The 25,125-nt window shown below is 42.6% G+C and overlaps 1 protein-coding gene across 3 annotated transcripts in view; it reads right to left on the reverse strand.

Moving 5' to 3' along the window:
- LOC133955766 (A disintegrin and metalloproteinase with thrombospondin motifs 20-like) overlaps positions 1–25,125 on the reverse strand; it is an 86,537-nt gene that overhangs the window by 13,721 nt on the left and 47,691 nt on the right. For all 3 annotated transcript variants that reach the window (XM_062390780.1, XM_062390782.1, XM_062390781.1), the window contains 12 exons: positions 24,821–24,950; positions 23,878–24,004; positions 23,496–23,706; positions 22,537–22,701; positions 21,996–22,166; positions 20,804–20,923; positions 18,281–18,388; positions 16,676–16,840; positions 15,447–15,716; positions 13,506–13,667; positions 12,828–13,004; positions 320–487 (listed from right to left, as the gene is read on the reverse strand). In XM_062390780.1, coding sequence (XP_062246764.1) covers positions 320–487; positions 12,828–13,004; positions 13,506–13,667; positions 15,447–15,716; positions 16,676–16,840; positions 18,281–18,388; positions 20,804–20,923; positions 21,996–22,166; positions 22,537–22,701; positions 23,496–23,706; positions 23,878–24,004; positions 24,821–24,950 — 1,974 coding nt within the window. The remainder of the gene's footprint in view (positions 1–319; positions 488–12,827; positions 13,005–13,505; positions 13,668–15,446; positions 15,717–16,675; positions 16,841–18,280; positions 18,389–20,803; positions 20,924–21,995; positions 22,167–22,536; positions 22,702–23,495; positions 23,707–23,877; positions 24,005–24,820; positions 24,951–25,125) is intronic.

Below are 25,125 nucleotides of genomic sequence, written 5' to 3' on the forward strand. Positions count from 1 at the left end.
GCTTCCAAAGGAAAAAAACGAGTTCAACATTTTGTTTGAACATTTGAATGATATATAAATGTCCTGAGCACTACATAAACAGATTTGCACATCCAGCCTGCGGTGTTTAGTGCACACTTAGGGGAAAGGAGAGATCACGTTTGAACAAGAATAAACTGAGTGGTGATTGAACAGGTGCTCTGTGTGTACATGTCCTACATCTGCAGCCTCTGGGAAGCCGTCCGTCGTGTTTGTGCTTGTGTCTCAGCTGCTTGCAGCAGTCGCTGTTATCACAAGTCCCCGAGAGGCTATTTTGCGAGGCAGAAGAGAGCAGACATACCTCCCTCCACTTATTGGCTTTCCAACTGGGGCATCCCCGTGCCCGACAGGCCTTCTGTGTTCGCGGGCGAGGCAGATGGCCGCAGTGCTCCTCCTCTGTTTTGGTCTGGTTCTGGAGAACGCAGGCTATCTCTCGCGTCTTGGTCCCGCGACCGCAAGTCACTGAACACTGGGGAGGGAATAGGAGAGAGAGAGAGGGGGGAAGATGGATGTTGGAGGGGGAAAAAGGGGGAAATATGGGCAGATTAGCAAAGTCCTGTTGAAGTTCAAAACATTATATCTTTACCAATCATGCTCATGATTGCAAAAGTAAAACGCTTTAAAACAAAACTGTAGGGTCATGCTGCATTGAATATTGGGCTTATGTTTTTCCAATTCAGAACTTAAACATTCTAGTCACAAGTCACAAACAAGTCACAATACTTTTTTTATAAAAATGAATGTGGTTTGTTGGGTGTACAATTGTATTTGTATAGATTAAGTATAGTGTGTTGAGACAGAACACTTTATCCAAAAAGACACTTTAATAACCTCCATATTCATTTTTGAATATTTGTGTGCAGAGCCTTTTACCAACAGTCTATGGTGCAGAGTGAAGTTAGAAAAAGTGTGGTTTACATATAAGTTTGAATGATTTACTGAACAGTTTTTCAGGTCTGTTAAGCATCGACACGATCTTCACACCCAAGTTCAAAGCTTTTTCAAAATGAATGCTCTGTAATTTAGCTCGATATATAAAGCATTAAAGCAAGAAATTGAATGTTGTGCTGTGACTTCGAAGGCAATTGCAAATTTAACAATTATGCTGCCATGACGGAGACTAGCCCCCACTACACCCATGAATGTCTGTGTCAGTTCGATATGTTGAAATAAAAGTAATCTGATAATCCAAATGATCTGGCAGGACACATGTTATTGGTTGCAGGCTGCCAGTTGCTTGTAGTGTATCAGAGGACGTAGAAGAAGAGACACGTTCAATTCGGCCTGCAGGCTCGAGGCACCCTGCCCCTCCCCCACTGACTGCCACAGAGCTCCGGTCACTTGTTTATCCAATTTTTATTTATATTGAACGTTTTATGGGTCAATCTCAGAAAAGTACATAAGCTAGGTACTTCAAGCATATCCAGACATCACATACCCTCTAGTTCTTTTTGTTTTACATTTTGAAACACAACACCGACAAACAGCCCTAATGGACAAGAATAATTCCCTCAGCACCGCACACTCAGGATTTCAACACAACTCAACACAAGAAACCCAGCAGCTTCCTTGATTCATTTCATGGCCAACTGAACTCACTGCATACAGATCTCAGCTCGACAAACCCAAATAGATCTCACTGAAAACCTTTTTGTCAAACACACGCACGCCGATGGAATGCAGCCAACTATTTAACCTGTAAACAGAGGAATTACTTTTAGAGCTGCAGCGAGCGGCAGAGGGCCGGGGCAGGAGAGAGAAGCCGCAGAGCCAAACGTGGATGCATGGCGAGACAATCATCTGGTACCAATAAGGAACCTAGAAATTCTGCAGGACAGCTAGAGAGAGACGGCAACGAAGAAGAAGAAGAAGAAGAAGAAGAAGAAGAAGAAGAAGAAGAAGACGAAGAAGAAGAAGAAGAAGAAGAAGAAGAAGAAGAAGAAGAAGAAGAAGAAGAAGAAGAAGAAGAAGAAGAAGAAAAACCCTTAATGAATAAAAACCAGACACCCTGATGAAAGAGAGGCTTTTGCCTGTGATGGCAGATGAAGAATATTCTAGAGTCCACGGTCCCCATGAGGCCAGACAGCAATTAGGGTGCCCGCTATTTCTGCTTGACGAGTGAGCGCCCCTATACAAAGCCACTCCAAAAATGGGGTGCTGCAATCAAATACACAAGATGAGAAGAGTTACATTTTGTCTTATTTTCCAGTCCAGATAATACACATAATATTGCATTGTCCTCTAATTATGATCTCAGAATGTTGCGTAACACCAAACACGCTTTTTTTTTTTTTCTTCCTGTGTGCTCATGGCACCGATCATACTACAGGCGATGATGGGGAATCGGAAAAAATGATCTAGATTCACGAATGTGTCTCGCGGAATTGTGTCTTTTCTTTCCTCACTTTTCAGGAGCTCAAAGACTTTTAGTCCCGTTGCCGTGAAAAGAAAAAAAGAAGTCTACCGATCAAGATTGGAGTACCCATTTGAACCCCTTCAAACAAAGCCACCTCCTGGTCCTGTTCTGTGGTGCGGGCAGTGGTTTGACACTGCACACACATGCATCACACACATTGTAATTACACAGGCATTTTAAACACCGGGCTGGCTCAGCTGACACAGAGCATCAAAGCCGAGGGCCGGACCTGAGCGACTGGTCCCGAGCGTGGCAGATTCACAAACCCGCTGCACACCCCCTCAAAAATGATAACAGAACTCCCTCTACCTCAGACAAAGGCAGAGACAGGCAAACATGTTGGAGGGGGTGGTGGTGGTGGTGATGGAGAGGGGGGTTGGCCCCTCCTTACTGCTGTAAAAAGCATGAGGAGGAGAAAAAAAAGAGAGAGCGAGAGAGAGAAAGAAAAAAAAGGAGAGGAAGAAAGGAAATCGCAGCCATACGGGCTACGCTCCCCCGGCTGAACTGTATCTGCGTTTGGGACGGCACGAGAGAGAGAGAGAGAGAGAGAGAGAGAGAGAGATAGACGCGTCTTTACGGCGACGCGCTCCTCCCTCCACCCTCCACCCTGCACCCTCATCTGTCAGCCATTAGTTAATCAGGGCTTCCAAAGACGAGAGCACGGAGAGCTGGCACGACGCGTGGGACCAGAGGACAGCTTCACCTCTGAGAGCAAGAGGAGGGCAAGGACTCAGGGACCTCTCTTTCACTGAGCCACAGCTGGGCTGCTTCACTCAGCAGCACCCACTCAGGTAGGACTCCTCCACTTATCACAAGTCTCAGCTGCTCCCAGCCTGACACGGTGCTATCTGCCTGCTTCGCTCCCTGCTACTTAGAGAAACAGTTGTGCTGCATTGTTATAGCATGAGGAGCTTTCACTGATAATATTGACATCAAATGTACTTGTTGCTTCTATGTGTGTTATGTTGGATTTAAACATCCTCTTGTCTTTCTGTGATATAAGTGATCTGAATGTTAGTTTAAAAATCCTTCGGGGGCACAAAAAAAAAGACGCCTGAGAAGACCAGCACATAAAACCACAAGCTCACATGATAAATGAAACACTCCTGGAAAGATTTGCCCTCCCACGTTGTCCCAGCCATTCATTTCACATGATTAAGTGGCCTAAATCTACTATAATCCGCTGAGGTTCATCTACACATGATTTCTACGAGTTGCAATGACTCTGTCTCATTGAATTTGGGCATAAAAGTTGAAAACACGCCAGATAAAACAACTTTTGTGAAATCTTGAGATTTGAAATAATATGTTAGCAACAGGCAGATCATAGTAGGGACAACATTCTTGAACCGATTGGGTTTCACAGCTCTGGAACAAATCACATAATTGAGTGTTAAACCAGACACATACTCATGGATTTTCTGGCAAAGTATAAAACCCCATTATTGCCTGAACAGACGTCTGATTTAGTGTAGTATATGGCAGTATATTATAGTAGGCGATATTAAGTATGTAATAACCCAGCATGATTTCTAACAGACATATTTCTTCTATTAAACTGACATCAGAGACTCTTTTTTCAGCACCTTTGTCTTTGTCTGCCAGGCGGCAACCTCAACATGACCCCGCCCACTGCTCCACTGCGAACAGGTAAGCCAATAGGACACATGGAAGCTGTTAGACGTCCCAGAGAGAGACTCCGACATGTGGCAGTCAAACAGTTAATGCTGAATACGGCACCAGTGTGAACGTGCTCCGTGATCAACTCCACTCATCGCTGAGACCTTAAGAAACACAGGTGGGCGATAAAACCTGACGTCGGTGTTTGGGATAAAAAAAGTTTTATGTTGTGGATTGAAAATCACAAAGGAACTGATTAGACATCATAATGTGAACGATGAAAAATGCAGACTTATGTCAAAATCCGTCCCAAAAAGACTATAACTTACTTACTAACTATATAACTGACTGGTTTCAGCTTGTTTGTTTTTTAAGCCACTATAATGATGTACAACAATAATGAATCTGTTTATAGGACTACAGCCAAGTTGTTTTGTGTCTAAATTAAATTTTCTTGATTGTCTCAAAAAAGGCCATTTACTCCATATATATGAGTTTTTGTTATGTATGTTCTTCTTAACATGTGAGAGCCAAGGTCGAATTCCAATCACATTGCAGCACGCTCACGATGCAAGAGGATGGGTAATACCAAGCATATGGTAACCGGAGTTGCATAGACTCTTCAAAAGAGCTCGGCGCTGACCTGGAGCAAGAACAAACTTGCAGAGCGTCGACTGTGTGAAGGGAGTGTAGAATTATACCCTAGGCAACATGTTGTCAAGGTTGTGAGCTGCGGTATCGTCACACAAAAGCTGCTCTGTATGGACAACCTTGTCCTGGGAAACGACGATAAGTGTGGTAAAATGATAAGTATCAAGTGATTGAAGGGAAGTGAATGTGCTTGAAGAGAATGTCATGTCTCTTGTTGCCGCTTCGCCAGCCCCACTGTGTTCTCTGGTTGCACTGATTAAACTTGAATCAGCAGAGACGTGGGGAGACGAGAGGGAGGAAGATAGAGTCATGGAACATTCAGACTACTTTTCCATTCAGGGTTTTTTATTTTGTAAGAAGTCAAAACAACACATGTTGTCAGCATGAGGACAGCTGGTCAGAGCGGCGTCATGGGGCAGAGGAATGTCAAAAGTCATAGATCTTTTTATCCATCAGGCCGCAGCAGCCCCCCAGACTTTTTGAAACCAAGCACACGGCCAGCGTGAAATCCTTGCATTGATATATGCCACTCATCTCGTGCAATTCTGCCCAATAACATCTCAGCATTTTGAGAAAATATCAAAGGATGAATTCATCAATAATGAGGATACGCCAGTGCAATATATTCAAATGGAAAACAGGCTTGTTTTGTTTTAAGAGTAATGTTACAACATCGAGTGATGAATTTCAGATGGGAGACATGATTTTGCCACATAATTCATCTCAAGATGCAGTTGATTAGATGAGAAATAATGGAAATAATTTCCTTCCTGTCTCTGCCAATGCAGCTCCTGACAGCACATCTTCCGATCGGCGGAAGCTATACAGCATGTTCTGCACTCCATGCCAAGTATATATGACTTTGCCACGTCCGAAGAGTTAAATACACACTCGCTTGAGTAGGCATATACAGTTTCTTCAACACAGTTTCCTTTTTAAAGTCAACACCACTCAGAAAGGATACACCGAGCCGCCATAAGTCAAAACGGTATGACAAAACAGGCAAGTTTTTCCGTTTGTATAAACATTCCACTGAGATCTTTTTCCATTACCATGTTATACTAAAACATCCGGCAGTGGTCATGTGAGTACTACGGTGCAGATGGACAAAAAAATGAGGCTTGAGCGCCTTTCAGTTAGTAGAAGAAAAACAAATTCTAATCCCTGACGACAGAAGTTGAAAAATACAAACAGCAGAGCAGCCGTAATGTTATAAAGCGGTGACCTTTGACACAACACATCCCCGTCTAACTCCCTCTTCCTGCTATATGTTGCACAGCTGCTTTTCTAATCTGTCATAGCAACCAGTTTACCACAGCTTGCAAGCAGGGAAGTATGGAAAAGCTCAGAGAAGTGGAAGGTCCTGACCTTGCACTCATGTTTACCCCAAAAAGTTTTAACCTATGTTTACCTAAATTTGCATTACTTTTTAAACCATACCACCCCAATCCGTTTATCTGCAACTGGGACTAGTTTATAGGTGGTGGCGCATCTTGGCAAAGGAAATGTGCCACAATTGGAAAAACACACCCTTAAATACATTGTATGAATGAGAATTCAAATAAAGAAGTGTTTTTTGTAATATTTATAAACAGGTTGTATTTCCAGCTCCTTAGATTCGACATATGGAGGATCTTGTTGCTGATCCCCGTTCACCGTTTTACGTAAATTCCAAACGCCAAAGAGAAAAACATGGCAGGTAACCAGAGACAGAGTTTGAAGAGCCAATGCAAAAGTCAGTTATGGGTAATACAGTTCCTCCCTTTCATTTGAACAAGTTTAACAGTTCTCTTTGACAACGTTTTTTGTGTAATAAAAAACAAGGCAGATTAATTGAAAGTGAAAAGAATTTTTTTTCACTTTTTTTTTATCTCCAGTGCACAAGAACGCTGAATGGATATTTCCTTTGATTGTTCCTTGTTTGGTATGAGGAAGGCTGGTGCCCAGTGGCCCAGATAGCACAGTTATGAAGGAGAAGAAACAGACCTGACAGGTAGCTTACTGAAGTGTTGCATGTGAAGTGTACAACTAAGACAAACAGTTCAATCCGAGTACAGATAAATCGTTTACTCTGCAACACCCCAGAGATTGCTCCAAGACTTTTGGACCACTGTACATTGGAGTTGGGTGGAAGAGTCATTTCCTCCCTGTTCCTTCATATCGGCCAAATCAGCCAATCGATCATCATCTTTCTCATATTTCTGAAAAATACTCTTTGGAAGAGTTGTTGAATCTCCCATTTTCTATTTCACTCCATCAGCCTGATAAGCCTGAATAAGACCAGGCTCCAGTAAAGTATGATATGGTTCAGTAGAGTGTCTCCTGGAGGCCCAAGACCACTTCATAATAACCAACAAGTTGAGGATAAGCAGACGCTGTCCACCTGAGTCAAAGTGAGGCCGTGCACCCTATCGTCCGATGGGGTTGGGGTAGACCATCCTAAATGCTTCCAGACTTTCACGCCCTGTCTCCTCTCATTTCATCTCACTGCATCTCTCCCCGCTCAGATCGCCCACAAAACAGCATCTACCCTCACAAGAAGGAATCCTCCCTTCAAGTTTCCATTATCCAGAACAAATGCATTATGAGTACTTGTTTCTATAGTTTGCTTCTACAGGAACAACATCCATATGATCATTTAAATGCTCTCAAAGATACAACGAATACAATGTCTATGCGAGAGAATCTTTTTAACAGTGTGCAATGTGTTCTCCCTTCATGCTATAAATCTGTTTGGCTTGCAACACAGGGTCATCCCCGATGGGAAAGCCATGCTGTCATCCAAATATTTTGAATTTTCAGATAACATCTCACAGCATCTGTTTGTTTTTGCCTGCAAAAGTCTTAGTGCTTTGCCAAAATCCCTGGGCCATATTGCTTGGCTTCTAACCAACATCAATCATCCATTGTGTGTATATCTCTGGACTCAGATTTAAGTTTAAGCCAAGACATGATCCATACTAAGGAGGACCAGGGAGGGTGGAGGGGCTGGCCCTCCCAGCCACCACTTCAATTGCTCAAACTCAACTGGCATATGGGCAGGATGAGGAAAACGCAAGCTGAATGATGTCAGGACCAGGTGACCCCGGGGGTGACAGGTTTGGAGAATGTTCTACCCTCAGGCCAAAGTCAAGTATGTCAATGTTGCGCATGTGGATTTCATCTGAAGCAGCATGATTAGTCCACAGACGCTCAACTGCGATCCCCCTCCATGGGAAAGCCTCTCCTGACAGGAAACCGAGTGTTTTTGTTCGCAACAAACAGGCATAAATTACTAAAACGGTGCCTTGGCTGCCAATTCATCACACAGAGCCGTATTGTTGTTCCTGCACACATTTGAGATCGACATAGCTTTAAGGGTAATTACCATTACTTAATGATATTTACATTCTGGAGGGTTTATGTTAAACTGTGTCTGCTATTCTAATTGTGTGCAATAAATGTGATAATTGTTTTGTGTCTTTTCTTTTTTACAAATGACAAAATGTGTTTCAATGACCTGTACATACAGCAAAATAACAAATTATCCAGGACGAAAGGAAGGCAACTAATTTGAGAAATCCTGGGCTGTGGTCAATAAAGTGAAGCAACGATTGAAATGCTAAATTTGTAAAACTGTGTAAATGTAAGTGAAATACAAAATAAAATATGACTCAACGTGTTCACATGTATCATCAAGATGGATGCAAACCATCATTAATAAAGCCATTTCATATTTAGGTTTAAGAAATGTTTCATTTCATGTAAGAGTTGGCGTGACTAGGAATGTATGTAGGTATGTGTTGTGTTGACATAAAAAGGATTAATGAGCTACTTCTGTAAACTGATGTGACTGATATTGGTGCAAAAATTATGAAAAATAATTAGCACAAAATAAGATATTGGGGATTCTACCAAGAGAAGAGGCCATTACACGAGGTAAGACACCAACTGAAGCCATGGCAAGTACAAAAGAGCAACAGCTCCTACAAAAAACTGACATTTCCATAGGAGTATGTGTCATAATTTTATGAAATGACTGGAAATATAAAAATAATATTAGACTTTTTCTATAATATATGAACCATCTTGCATGGAGGTAAATTTAGAATTGATGTTTGCCAGTAGATGTTAAATACAATATAGTAAATTGGATAAACTCTATTTCATTGCATTTGGTGTATGAGAGGTTACCGATGGTCACATTTCGTAATATTGTCTATTTTAGGTTTGCCTATGTTCTAATTTAAGAATATTTGAGTATACTTCTTTTTAACTCGTCTTTTTTGTAAGAAAATTTACACTGAAGTATATCCTCTTCTAATATTGTAATACAACAGAATATTATCGTAGAATATGAATGAATATCTATATTCAGGCAGGGCTTTTATATAAACACTGGCAGAGCTTTGCTTTACGATCTCCTCAACTTAACAACCATGCCAGCATGAATTAATACCAATGATTGTTGTAGTAAAAGTGATACTCTGGGTCTTCAGTCTTCTGCCAAATTCATTACAGAGCGCTTCATTATAACAATGGTAAACAGATGTGCCACCCAGTGCCAAAGTTTGATTTGGCCTGTCTATGTTTTCTCCAGGGAGATTGCAAACAAAAAATGTTGAAACACATAAAAGGGAAAAGACCTGCAGTGTTTTTACACTACATTAAACCAAAGTATGTTAAGTACTACAGATGCAACAGAAACAGGTTTAAGTGCAGCCCTCAGAGGTTGAGCTGTTGTGAAGATTACTGAACAAGACGGCCAAACGGAGTGAAGTCAAATGAGGGTCAAATACCAAAATACCACATAATGACCCATGAGTCAAGTCTCTGACGAGTTGTTTACAGTAAATCGCCTACACACCATACACGGCATAAGTATACTGTACACAAATTGCATGCTCATATTGAACTAGTGTAGTGGTGTACTAGTAAACTAAGATAACTGCTGTACCTCGACAAGAACTGCTTCTCTAACAAGGCAATACACTTTATATTTCAACCGTCATTGCATGTTTGTATATTCTGTCGTCTCATCACAATCTTGTTCTCTACTGAAACATTACGTTTTCATAATCTTGAACATAAAATTTGCTCTCTCTTAGCACTCACAGTTACTACAGTGCTGTATTTAGTTTTTCAGCAAAATATTGCATTGACAAACAACACAAATTTCAGTTACGTTTCTTTAATATTCTTTACAGGGGGGGAAAAAGGCTAATTCAACATATTATGTATTTTATCATGAGAATGAAATAAATAGCAAAAAGAACAATAACAAACAGGAATATGCTAAATAAAGTAGCGTTGCCCTCTCGAGTTTGGCAACTTTGCACCACATGCTGAGCAAAAAAAAAGAAGAGTGGGAGTGAAACTGTCATGGCTGAGGAGTCTTGGTTGTGGATCCTGGTTGCGAACGGCACAGTGAGAGAAGCAAAGAGTGCAGACGTCCTCGCTGAAGAGGACGCCAACAAAAACACAGACTCACGTGCAACACTTCACCTGAAATATTTGTCATGATAACTTTATGTTGCGTCACGTTTAAACTGTTGGTAAATTGTTGGCAGGAGCCTGAATCTGCTGAGCTGCACAGGACACTGTAGCACTTGGCCTGACTCAACGTCCAACACACTGCACTGTGGGTGCTGCACTGAATGAGAGCTGCTTAGCTCCAAGGCCCAGTTCACACCTGGTATTAAAATGGGTCCTGAACGTGTCTCCTGTGACCACTTGTGATCGGGTCTCACTTCCGTGCACTTTATGCAAATCATCACGTACGTTGTGTGTTTTTTGTGCAGGTCGAATTCGGTCGGAGTTTACAGATGTGTCCGATTTCCATGTGTTTGTGTCGGCACAAGCGCGAACGGGCTGAAAGAGTTTATATTGTGGTAGAGGCTACAAATGTATTGTCACTGAGAAGCGTAAAAAACAAGTGTGATTCAGGACGTCCGCTGAGCAGGCGGTCCTTTAAATGTGGCGCAGGATGCATTTGCATTCACGCGGCCAACGAATCGGTCCCAGACCACCTTCAACCTCCACATGTGGTTGGGCCGATCGCATTTCATGCCACAATCAGGTCTCACTTGGTTCACAGCTGCACTTAGCGCTGACTACTTGTGATCCAATCCCTCAGGACAGATGTTGATACCAGGTCTGAACAGGGTGTGAACTGGGAGTAATCACAGCAGGAGCGTGAAGCCAGTAAAGGTCAGCAAAGAAAAAAAAAGAAGAAGGATATGCAGCAGGTGTTTATTCCTCTTTCAGGCTGTAATAAGACAATAAGAGCAACTTCTTTTCAACATGTAGAGTTATATAGAGCTAAAATCTGCTCTTCACATTTAGTACTGGCTGATTAACGTTACAGTAGCGGATTTTGCAATGACTGATTTTAGCATAATGCATTATTTTCTAAGTGTGAATGGGGAACAAAGCTGAACATGGGTTATGGAAATGTATGTGACTTGTTTAGACATTTCTGTTAATTCCATATAACTAAGCAACGACTGCTTCCCAGGTGCCAGGTCACATGACTGCAAGAGACCAAAGGATCCATCCAGAACAGTTCAGGTGCCATTTGTGTATCATGACATATAATTCAGGTAAAGTGGTTTCATCAGTCCAAACTGGAAGAACAACATTGGAGCTGAAACAACTAATAATCTCTTTGTAAACAAATAAATAAGTTTCATCTGAAAAAAAAAAATCCTTCAGAAATACAAAAAAAAAAGAAAAGCACTGGCCAAAGGAATAAAGAGACACAGCAACAAATGACTATAACTTTATAAAGAGGAGGTATCTGTGTGCTTATGTTTGTGTTATGGACACTGATCGAAGGTGAGTAGGAACGGCTCAACGATTTTCACTGCACTGACGCTTCCATGTGCAATAAGCTGCACTGCTGCTGCTGCCTGATAGTCTTGAGTTCTTTCTCAGCCTGAAGATATGATGACCCTCCGTCTTCACAATACCAGTAACGCACCATTATTTAATGTAAACTATTACAGTGCCTTATCACAATGACAGTGTGGCTTCCATTCGCAGACAGGATGTTGGGATCCACTGGTTCAGTCGACACATTAAGATGCTTCTTTGTATGTAAAGTAAAAAAGCAGGTGAATTAAAATATCTTTGCATGGAAACTACAGTGTAGATTATCAACAATTATGCCTGTTTTATTGTGACCATAAACCAGACGATATATACTTTACTCAGTTAATGTTTAATGAAATTTATGTCCTATAATGTTTAACTTTTAGATATTTTAAGGCACTAGCTACTGATTTCATTTTGGATAAAGTTTAATCTGAATCTTTTATTGCATAGTTTACTTGGTTACTGTGACAGTGTAGATGTTTTAACATAATTTATACATATCAAATATGTGAAACTGTATTAGGTAAAAATAAAAACATTGTAAAAAATACGCATGAAACATGATCTGAAAATATTTTCCTCTGTACAAACTGTATTATTTCATAAAGTCACGAGAGGTCTGACCAACAGCACCAGCAAAGAAAAAATTAAATATAATATTCAGTACGGCTACGTGAAAAACAAAATCATACTGTACAAAGATACATATACAAATTACACTGACAGTCATCTGTTGCTGTTCAATAAAGGTCATTATATATACTCTTATACACAAATATACACTTGTGTACTTCAGATTCATGGTGAAGACAGCAATAACAACAAAGAACATTTACTTCAAGCCTCATAAATGAAATAAATATTTTCCAGAGTTATGCCTCTACGAATATATGGCAATTTTTAGACAGCACCGTCCACATCTATAGGATTTCATTTGGAGCCTTGGCTCAAATGGGTTCCATGTGTTTTTCATGATCCCCTGAGTGGAGCAGCATTGTGTTTTTGTGTATTTTTTCCTTTTATTTATTTTTTTCTTGATTCTAATCAGCACCACGCCCCTGCAGGGCCCCTCTGGGTGGGCTGGAGCGAGTGAGCCAATGGTAGCGCTCGATACCCATGTCTCACTCCAGAGTCACCTACAGTTTTAGGCAAAGAAATCACACTCGCCACGCAGGCCGTTTTCAGCACACACAATGTCTACTCACAGTGACGCACACTTTGGTGGGGAGGACAAGTGGCAAAGGTGAACGAGTTAGCACTATCATACCGGCTTCCATGGTCGGCGGTGCCAGGAGGCGGAGCCTGGGCAGGGCTGCAGGTTGCATTGCTCCATGTCAGTCGGCTTGTCCAGGATGTCACAGTTGTAGTTGTTGAGGCGCTGACCATTGGGCCTTTGACACACCACCAGACGAGTCCTCCTTCCTCCACCGCAAGTCTGGGTGCACTGAGGTTAGAAAATAAAATCATTCTTAATAATCTGAAATCATTATATTATATAATAATGATTCTTATAAATTACCCTGGCTTGGCATTTCCTGACTATTTTAGCATAGACTTTATAAGACTAATGTCCCTTGACCTAACTAACCTGACAAACACACTGACTTTTAGTTTGAAATGAATCAATGCTGCTACGTTTACGCTTGTCATCCACAACACTCCATAATTGTAGTGCATAAAGAGTGCCTACATTGAAAAGCTGCTTTTCCCGTTCAGTTCGGAAGCATTGGGGTTGCGTTGTAGTCTGAACAAGCAGAAATTAAACCATTTGGAGATGATGATGCAGTCACTTGCATTCACATCCTGATTGGTTCCTATCACCAAACACTCAATTGCCCGTGGTGAGGGTTTCTAACCTTTGCTAGTTTTTTTAATTTACTTTAAAGTTCCAGCATGCACAAGATAACGATAAAAAGCTGTGTCTGGGCTCTAAACGTGACCTCACCTCTCCCCAGACACCGTAGTTCCACAGAGGGCAGGGCCCGGAGTCACAGCTCTTGGACTCGGCAGGTTTTACTCTCTCGTCACAGTAGCTGTTGCTGCGTCCATCAGCGTCCTGACAGACAACCACTCGTCTGTGGAAGCCTCCTGCACACGTACTGGAACACTGCAGAGCACACACATGTGTGTCAATGAGGGCTACGACACATGAACACACAAAGAAGCCTGAAAAATAGAAAACCACTGGGAAACACCTGGGTACACCTAATATAGTATATGACCGAAGTCGCCACACGACCAAAGTTCCCTACAAGCTCCAGAAAGCATTACTATATGTTTGTTAGAACTAACATAGACATTATACAAGCTGACATGCTGAGTTGACCTCACTAAGACGACCTCCAGCTGCACAGTTCAAAACTGTTTTCCTAAGGAGGAAAAACATCAGCCAATGAGGGATGTCTGAGTCGCTGAAGGACACAGCCTTGAGCGGAGCAGTGGGCGCACACTGCATCCAATTAAAATGACTAATCTCCACTGTCAATAGGAGTGAGTACATTCAGAGCTCTGTATGTGTGAGGGAGGACAGCACGGAGTGAGCTGCAGCTTCCACTCAGCTTCATTATGTGAGAATGTGAGAACGAACAGTGTGCCGAGATGAACGCCTCTTCTGGGGGGATTTTAGAAAACAGAAGAATTTTTCTTCTCATGGCTTTCGGAGAAAAGGAAACACACACAAAACATCGATCATCCTCTGAAATCCTTAGTGTGATCGCTAGAGTTTCACAGAAATAAACACATCTGTTGATGGAGCAATGGCCATCTCATTAAGTGATTTATTAGGTATCAAATTAAAAACAGCAAAATTAGGGGCAAAACATTGTGATTTTACCCAGAACTGAGAAGTTTTTCCAATTATTGATGAGTGGGGAGCAGATTCCTCATTTGGGTTTTACTTTGATGTAACTGGACAGCTACTAATTCTAAATCTCTGTATTTATGTGGCTCTCGAGAAGTGTTCATCTTTGTAGCTTCACACTTGGCAGGTGTTTGTTCGGGGTCCAAGGAAGTACAGTGTGGAATTTGGTGCGATTAAGGTCACGTGATTCGCTCAATATCACAATCACACAATCCAACCATTACTTCCGGATTCCTGTTAAATGCTGTTCAGGTCTCTTTTGCACCTCAACCCCTGAAGGACGGACATAGCTCTTGTGTTAATGTTAATGTTGGCCTGGGTACACTGGGGGAATTTCATGGCAAAATGGACTCCAAAATAAAACTTCATGCATTAGACACAACTTCATCTGCACCGATCTTGGCATAAACCAACCAAGCTACCACACACGGGTAAACACAGCAAAGATGAACTTGAGCCCGATGAAAATAGCATCCTGCCTGCATCAGAGCCAACACGACTCAAAGCCAAGAGCATGAAAAGCCTGAATGGCTCTGATCCGTTTGGGTTGGTTCATGCCCAATCGATTCCAGCCGAAGAATTAAGGTCGTACCTTCAAGGGATGATTCTTTGGATACATATTGCTAAAGCATATTAAACTGATGTCTATACTTGCACTGACAAAATATGTATCCACATTACATACACTCTTCAGTGTATGTATTGCAGTTTGTCCCTTTGGTGCTGTTTGTAAAGTCCTTCACCATGTACTGTATGGCCCTCTGCCATGGGAACTGAAAACATCCGCTGCCTCACCCTCCCAGTGGTCACAAGGTTGTGTTTACTCACAGACAAACACAGGATTTCATAGACTTATGTTATATATACTATATACCAAACATCAAATAATCCCGTTCATCATTGGCTTTTTTCAGATATAAAAGTTAATCAGGCTCTAAGAGAAGATCTGGTTTCCAGAAAATTCTCCCACAACACAAAATACTACACACTGCTTTTTATCCAAAGATCATTGCTGAACAAACATACTGCGCCCCAGGGTCCAGTCCTCCACTGGTTGTCTGTGGAGGGCACGTTCCAGCTGCTGTGCCCTGGATGGCGTCCTGGGTCCTGTGGATATCCGTAGGGCTGGTTGTTGATGCGCTGGCGGTGGCTGGTAGAGGAGCAGGGCGCTGCGGTACACTCCTGTTCTGTCGCGGGCTTCTCATCCGGGTCACAGAAGGACTGGTCCACTGGCTGGTGGTAGTTAGAGCAGACCACCTGTCTGGTGGTTTGTCCCGCGCCACATGTAACTGAACACTGTTGGGGGGGGAGATACACAGACGTGAGGGAGGGGGACAGGACATATCACAAGCTTCGAAGAGTTTACACAATGAAATCTAATTTATTATTGAAACAGAATGAATGTGTTCCTGTGATTCTGAAAGTTCACTTAGAGAAATAAACAAAGTAGAAATCTGATTTAGGTTATAGTCTTGACTACCCAGTCTGCATTGCTGTAAGAACCATGTAGTAAAGTAATGCTATGTGCTGCATCGGCATAGTGGTGAGTAGATAATGAGTGCATTTTCATTAATCTGTGAACTATCCCTTTAAGCGACAAAATGAGTTGATTCTCTACTTTCTAAATGTCAGAATCCTGGTTCCTCATCTTTGAGATCACATTCCTGAATGACCCTGTCTGATCCTTTACCCTGCGACTTCTTCTCCAAAGATTTCTCAAAATCTATGTCTCAAATAAATTGTGTGTGGGCAAGTTTCCAGGTTCTAAATCAGCCTTAAGCCCAGGGAGTGTTGTTTTCATCTAGTGTTTCATGATGTGAAGCCTTGTTATGTGAAGCCCCATGAGTCTGTAACTGTGGATACAACAGGAGTAGAAATCAACTTAATAAGACATGAATTTGATGAATTTAAGACTTTGTCCCCTCAGAGAAATTTAATCTGGGCTTTTATATTATTTTCGTTTCACATGAAGATGTGATTAAAAAGATCAGAACAGAATCACTGTAAATCATCCCTGGCTCCTTCACTGCCAGTTAGACGACACCACCTCTGGTCGTTTGGTGACAACATGCAGAGTTTGTCTCTCCCTGTGTGTTGACGCACACAAATCAAGACTAAACTGTCCAAGATCACAGCAGTACTCAAAGTGCGTTATTGCCCCGGGGCGATTTTAACGTTTCAGAATGAACTGACTGATCACTGCCAGTCACTGTAGTGGAAAACAGCTGTATTGATTAGACATAGTGTTAACTCACTGGAGACCACTCCCCGGCACGCCATTGGCCACAGGGGCTGAAGCAGGCGGAGGTCTCGGGGGGGCGTGGCAGGTGGGCGCAGTGTGATTCGCCGGCCACTCCTCCCTGGGCATCTCTGCAGCTGACATAGCGCTCTCGCTTCCCCTTGCCACAAGACACGGAGCACTGCAGGACATGCATATACAGGCAGAGATGACATGAGTGTTTGTCCTGCGGAATTTCAGTTTTTTAAAATTTAAATTAAATTTTTTAAAGTGCCGTGTGAAGTGTGTGATACTCTTCCTGACTTACCAGGAGGTGCCATGCTGTTTAGATAAGGAACCAAAGAGCTGAGTGGTTTGAAGTGATATGTAAGCTGTGTTATACAAGTTTTATAGCACTTTTAGGCAGCCCCAAATGTCAATGAGGGCGTTGAATATGTACAGTATACTTCATGTTTCTATAGGTTTACAGTATATGATATATTTATATATTAAAAGATAAATCAGCTTTTATAATCTTAATTATGTAATAAGTTTCAAGGTTAATGCTTTTAAACCTTCTTGACTTTTGAAACTTTTCAGCCAGCGCTTACAATAAATAATCATAGTGTTTGTGCATTAGACCTTCAGCTTCAGGTTTGTTTGTCTGATAGGACTAACAAATATTCCTTCTCTACTATCCCTGGTGTCCTGAGATGACTCTCTGATCCCCTTTCACCTGCTCGTAGTCAAGCTACACCGTGTCATCTCAACACGACATCATAGCAAACATTTCTGAAGGGATGAATACCTAATGCAATCAAATGGCTCCAGCTCAAACAGGCCCGGTAATATCCTTCTCATATCAATGACACTTTAAAGACAATGGCAGTTCCGCTGCTCGGGGGAATGTATGCATGTGTATATGTTCATGTGGTGTGTGTATTTTGTGCGTGTGAGTGTGTGTGTGTAAGACCACACTGCTGGCCTCTTTGACATGTGAGCTCACAACGACTTTCAGATTGACAGACGGGGTTCAATCTACGAAACCGTAGACTTGTGTTTAGATGAAATCTGGTTTTCATTTGCAACGAGTAACAATGCAGAAGTATCAGGGAGACAGAGGGGCCTCTCAGCCCAGACAGTGGAGTCTGTGTGTGTGTGTGGGGGGGTGCGTGTGGGTGGGTGTGTAACAGCAGGGGGTTAAAGAGACAATGCCAAAGAGGATCATGAATACAGTATTTAACATCTGAAGGAATGTAGGGATATACAATAAATTGTTGAATATGTCAACCATATATTTGTAAACATACAACCAGGATCATTATATGAGTGTGGTTTCTATTTCTATTAAAAACACACACACGCACAAACACAAACACACAAACAGCGCTATCAAAATTCTCACATTTCATTCTTTGTCAAGACAGAGGTCTTAGACAAAGAATGAAAACTTAATGAGAGATAAGTTTCCCTCTAGGGCTCAACAGATCATATACCCTCGAGCTACACACACACAGAAAGATGAACGCAATGGTACAATATGTTAACAAATTTCATTGTACATATATATAATTCTCTGGACTGCAGAGGGTAAACCTACGGACTGTAATTTGCTAAGAAAATCCTGTGTGTGTTTCCTTACCGCAGTCCAGGAGCCGTATCTCCACTGAGTCAGGAGCTGAGCTGTGTTGTCAGGTCGAGGTGTGCTTTGTGCCGAAGAGGTCCAAGGACATCCTGGCATCTCACAGTCCTACAAACACAAACATGCAAACACAGTATAATGAGCTTTAAGTCCTGTGTGAACTATTCACCAATAGACTGAAGCAGTGGAAGAAACTGTGCCACAAAAACATGGGTGTTATTTTATCCTATCTTTATTCCAAAGCGCGTCCAGCAGGACTTGTTGATTTCAAGTTCAGATTTTGTAATGCCCACAAATGTGCCTAACATCTGTCAATATGGTTGGTGACCTCAATTCCAGCAGCCAAACGAATCACTTATCTGGAGTCTGAAAGGTCATCAGTTCAACACTGTCTGCCTTCAGTGCCCATCAGTGTCTCAAAACCCTTCAGCAACACACTTAAACCACTCAGGCAAAGTGCACTGCAGCCGTATGGTCTTTGTCCTCCCTGACACGAACTTGGACTTTGGGTCAAAGTGAAGCAGAGCAGGTAAACATATAAAGAGGCTGCTGATGATGCTAAGCAGGTCACCACCTTTGCTTCATTGAAGTTTGATTTAGGGGTGTTGTCACAGAGCAGATGACGGATAAGAGCCATCCCGCAATTAAACGTCAACAACTGGAATAACCTTAGGCTGTTTCTCCGAAACAAAGATTTGAGTGATCCTTGCTGAATCATGCTTGATTGTAGAAGTGCGATGCCAGGTTCAAGTCATGCTTACAATGAATGGGAGGTGAGAGACAATGAGATGGCTCTGCTTGACATCCTCATCATCTAAACCGCATCATTTCCTGCAGCTGTCTGGCCCACCAAACTCTCACTAGAGGGTTTCAAGCTCAAATCTCACAGAAACTAGAAGATATACTTTCACTAAGGCTAACGCCCTATCCAAGCCCTATTACATGTGAAAGAAAAAGATAAATTAATTCCTGGATCTGCCAGTTAATCAAGATCCATGCCAAAGTGTAATTATTTCTTCCTTTGGTCTTGCAACACTCCTCTAATAAGTTTCATGGAAATCGGTTCGGTAATTTTTGAGTAATGCTGCTGACAAACAGACTAACAAACAGCACTGAAACATAACCTCCTTGGAAGAGGGAATAATTTAACAAGTGAGGTTCAAAGCTGTACCAGCCAATATCTTTTTACATTAAAAAGGCATCAAACATGTTATATGAAAGCGGATACTCATAGTGAGGAGCCCACTGAGAATTAGTGCGTGACTTTATAGTTCCCCTAAGATCCATGAAACATTTGAGCTTTTCATTATTTTGGGTTTCTGGCCGACAACTTCACCGTTCATTCTTGCAGCTCTAATTATTCCAATAGGTAGGTAGCTGCTGTCACCGCGTTGGTCTCTTCCATCAGTGTGAATAAAGCTAGGTGTGTCAAGTGTGAGGTTGCATGGAGGTGATTGGTTCCCCAGCTGAAGACCTGCAGTAATTGGCTCATATCAAGATGATGCAGTTAGTTTAAAGAGAGAAGACGGCTCCACGCAGCACGGGAGGCAAAACCTCTGTTTCGTCCAGTCTTCGTGTGCTGATGGTAACTAAATCTTTAGAGTCATTAGACATGGGCTTCCTCTTGAGTTAAACATGTGTTTATTATATCAAGGAGGGTAAGTTAAGGTCCGTTGCGTTTGTTATTTTTGCCCTAATGGCACAGCCAGCTCCGTCTTTCTCTTTTTCTATATTATATCGTACATAAACACGACAATCATCAGCTAAGAATCTGACTTCCGAGCTTGCCTGGACCTTGAGCAGCATGAGGCTCCTGCATGTTGTGTCTCAGCCAGCCCTAAATAGGACATGACGCTCAAAGCAAAGGTTCTCATAAACACAGTTAGCAACCAGCCAGTGATCATATTGGAGTATTTATCACTGCTCTGGGATTCCCTCAGCAGTTGGTCGAGATCGAACACAGAACTTAAAGAAGTGTGTGGGGGGGGGGGGGGGGGGGGGGTATTGGACTTAAAGCCAATATATTAACATGTATTTTGAGTCACAACTACAAATAAATGCCAACATTGCTTTGTTGCTCCTGAGTATGAAACCGGAAACCCTCAGTCCCTTGACTGATCACTGATCTGTAGCTGGTCTGTACAGTTGAAGGAGTCACAATAATAATCAGCATATTTTCAAGTTGGTCCTGTTATTTGTAAAATGCAGTTCACTTTAAACCAATGTTCTCCATATCTCAGAAACATATCCATCTCATATATAAGAATAGTTGGCCATTTCTAAAAACAACATTGATGAGGCACCTTATCAATGCACAACTCTTGACCTTAGATAATCCCCTCTGTATTTAAGGCAGTTTTGTTTTGTCAACTTAAAAGAAACTGCTTATGCTTTCATGAACGATGTCATTGTTCCATGATTTGTAGGATTTCTTGTCTTTTCCTTATTTCCTTTTTTTATTTATAGATTTACACTGTCTTCTGATAGTGTCTAGTTTAAGTAAGACGCTTTTGTCTCACTTACCTGACTGTCTCTGGGCCTCGCCGCAGCGTTGCACTCTCTGTCATCCACTGTGTTGCCGTAGTTCCCCGACACACACCTCACCGCCCTCATCTGGTAGCCATGGCCACAGGTCACCGCACACTGAAAGGCAAAATCACACAAATACATTCACACACACACACATGAAACACAAAGAGAGAGGCCCAGTCAAGCGCAAGATATCTCAAACTCTATCTAAGTATGTCAAGGTTGATATCTTAGACGGGGCCTCTGTCAAGGTCCAGCTCAGCAGAGCCTGAGTAAGACGCCGACATGCACACACACACACATGCACGCACAAATACGTTCACACACACACCCATACTCTCAACTCGACCCTTAACCTAGTTCTTAACTCACATATGAGTTGATCTAAGCACGTTTAGTTACAACACGAGAGCAGAGGAAGCGCCACAGGATAGGTTTATTTGAGCAGCAAATTATAATTACACAGGCATTAACCAGCCGATTCATCCCAGCTCTGTAAATACTACTATCTGACTTCATACAAACACGTGTGGGAGGGCATTAGATCTACGTGTGTAAAGTATGAACAGCCCGGGACACCTTTACACACATGGTTCATTCAAGTTCGTGCTCTATCTTAACAGTGCTTCATCTATTAATAAACAGCTGAAAACCTATGTGCTGTTGAAAGTATGAGAAGTGTGTGTGTGTGTGTGTGTGTGTGTGTGTTTGTGTGTGTGTGGGTGTGTGGTTGTGTGTGTGGTTGTGTGTGTGTGTGTGGGGGGGGGGGGTTGTGTGTGTGTGTGTGTGCACACTGTGGATCAGGTTTAGTATGACAGGATATGAGGGCAAAGTGAAAGCACCGTGGAGGAAATGGCAGCTGGAGTCAGGGCACACTCCTCTGTAACCCGCTGCTGTATCAGGTTCCACGCACAGACACACACTTGAAATATACGATGTCTCTCCTACACATCGCATTCTCTCTAGGAGCCAACACACACTCACACACACACCCACACCCATCCACACACACACTCAATGTAAAAGATACGAGTCAAACAGTCCAAGACAGCCAGCCACACATGAAACCCATTTCCTTGGTCAAACACAGCACCAAGTCACCTTGCGTCTATGTCTTATCTGTGTGTGTGTCTGCGTGTTTGTGCATGTGTGTGTTTGTGTGTGTGTGCGTGTCTGCAGGACTCACCGCTCCCCAGACGCCGACCTGCCAGGACGCACACTCGGGCAGCTCGCAGCTCCCCACAGCTTGCGGCTTGGTGGACGGGTCACAGAAGTGCTCGCTCAGCTTCTCGTCCCCGGCGCCTGTGGTGCAGGACACTTGCCTGTGTCTCATCCCTTTCCCACAGGTCACCAGGCACTGGGAGAGGGAGGAGGGTGTGGGGGTGATGGTGGGAGAAGGAGAGAGAAAAATAAATTATAGCTGCGAAAGTAAAAAATGGCTTCCATGCTCACATTTAAAACCAGAAAAACCCAATCTAACAAAGAGAGCTAACGGGAGACCCTCATATGTGTATATCCATGTAAACATATGTAGGATACACTTGTCACTATGGATGTAATACTGTAGCTGTTTTTCTGATTCGTTTTTTGTCTTGTCTCTCTTTTTCTCACTTCAAGCATGCAACGTCGCTGAGCTGACCTGTCCTCTTGTCCAACATTTGGACCATTGACCTTGAGTAAACATTTGATTCTCCATTCTCATAATATGATAAAGTGACCAGGCCCACCTCGCTCCACTCGCTGACGCTCCACTTCGGACAGGGCTGCTCGCTGCACGTCTCAGTTACCACCCTCTGGTATTCATTGCACTCGCGGTCTATCAGCCGTCTGCCCAGGTTGTTCATGCAGTAAGACTCTCTGCTCCGGCTCCCACGTCCACATGTCTTGGAGCACTGTTCAAAAGAATAAATCAGCCTTTCTTTGCCCATGCAGTCATGTGTTTTCATCTATTCCTTATAGAACCCCAGAAAATGATATTTATATACATCAAAGCCACGTTTGACTACATTGAGTACTCCAAATGATGTTGCGTCAGTAAGGGATACACTTACTTCTCATGTTTTGCTTACTTTGTTTTGCACAAGATAAAAACAAATAGCGCAACAGGCCAACCTTTACCATTTCACATAAGGTATTAACATAAAGTATTTATTAAATACATAGATATACAAGGACTTATTATGTGGTACTGATTTGCCTTGTGGAAGGTTATCTTTGCTCTGCATCAAAAGTATCTCTCTAAAAATATTAAAAGCTTAAGTGCGATATATTTCAATCCAAGAAGGAAATTCGAATTGTGTGAATTGAGGGACCGTTAAAAACAAATTGTTTTCTAATAACTTTCAGTCAGCAGTGTTGGCTTTTTGTATATATATATACATGTTTCACCTGTGCACAAATGTATCAAAACATGGAAACAAATCATCAAACGAATGAATGAAAATGTGGAAAGGACTTCTATCTTGTGAGATGGCAATAGGATATTTAATATAGTTTCTTCATATGGCCACTGTGCTCTGTCTTTATCCCTTTAAACATGATATAATAATGTGAATGAATTTCTAATGTAAATCAGAAATAATGGTTGCATAAAGTTCCATAATTCACTCCCAGAGTCTCATATTTGCATCTTTCCCGTGTTTCCTTTCAAATGGTTCTTTTGGTGTGAATCCTCCATTGACTGTACCTGTGACCAGGCGCTGTACTGCCAGTTCTTCAGCTGACAGTCCCCGTGGCAGGTCTCTCGGGTCTGAGGTTTTGCAGCAGCTCCACACATGCTGGCCTCCATCCTCTCACTCTGTCTCTTTATCAGGCTGTACTTCATGCACTGGACATCCAGGCTGCGGTAGCCTGGACCACATTTAGCAGAACACTCGCTCTTTCCAGCAAGATGCCAACTGTGTGAGGGGAGATGCAGGACAAATGTTTAGCTCATTGTGCTGTGCAGGAATTGATACTGTGTGTGTGTGTGTTTGTGTGTGTGTGTGTGTGTGTGTGTGTGCGTGTGTGTGTGTGTGTGCGTGTGTGTGTGTGTGCGTGTGTGTGTGTGTGTGTGGAGTAATGCGCACCTGACTTCACAGTCAGTGTTGCAGGGCTCAGCAGCAGCAACGGGACGAGGTAAATGCTCACAGCGTTGGTCTGATACCTCAAGGTGATCGCTCTTACGCACACATACTGACTTTCTCCTCCGTTCACCTACAGAAACACACGCACACACACACACACACAGACACACACACACACAGAAGAAGAAGACAAGGCTCACATCAGAAAACATCTGGCAGACAGTCCACTTGCCAAAATATCACATTTCTCCACCACCAACTACACCGTGCAGCTCTCTGACATGTTGGTCTCGGACCCCACAGACTCATCTCTTTACTGGATCCCACTGTGACCCACTGGGAGTCTGACTAGCTCACTTCTAAAAGAGACATTTAAAGGGCTTAGTCGGGTTAAGGGCCAGGCCAAGGGGAAGGAGTTGGTGAGGTCACACTGGGGTTGCCAGGAGGGGGATTTATGGAAAAGGAGGGGGACGGGTAAGTGATTAAGGTTTTAAATCCAGAGGTGTGTGTAAGCGATGCAAGAGAAATGCTGATTCTAATGTGCACTGACACTTAAATCTGTGCCCTTGAAATAAGATTCCCTTGTAATGAGAGCTGTGAGACGCATCACGGCTCCTATAAACTTCACACTTTTTACAGATTTTCGGTTGTGAATTTTTATGCGTTGTATTAAGAGTCATGTCGAAGTTGGCTCTCAGCTAGGCCACATGATTCTCAAAGTCAACTATTATAATATGTGAAAAAACAATGACCCCCCCAAATAACTTTTTGCAAGTATCACACCCGCAAAAGACAAACTCTTCTACTGGCAAGGGGAAAGGAGTTTATTTTGCTTTTTATAGTGGGTTTACCTGCGTATACCCCTACGTTTTGGTTTGAAACAAGTAGAAGACAGATCATCATATTCTTCCGAAGTGGAGAGTTTGAAACCGCACTGAGACCTTACCCTGACAGATGCGGTTGCATTCAAGCCAGGAGCCCGAGGGGTCCCACACAAACTGCTCCCTGTGCTCCTCGATTGGTATGTTGAAGGAGTAACGGACATCTGGGTTATAAAGGTTTCCAACACACAAGACCTGTGGAGAGAAAAATGGTAAGAAAGGTAAAGTCAAAAGTCCACACGGAGATACCGATCTATTAGACACACATCCGGCTCCGTATGTCAGGAGTTCGGAAGGGAACATCAAGACGATTTGTTGCAGATTGCAGAATTTGACTGCACAACAGCTGTTAGCAAGGACAGCAGGGTCA

This window comes from Platichthys flesus, chromosome 6 (assembly GCF_949316205.1).
Source record: "Platichthys flesus chromosome 6, fPlaFle2.1, whole genome shotgun sequence".
Classification (NCBI taxonomy): Eukaryota; Metazoa; Chordata; class Actinopteri; order Pleuronectiformes; family Pleuronectidae; genus Platichthys; species Platichthys flesus.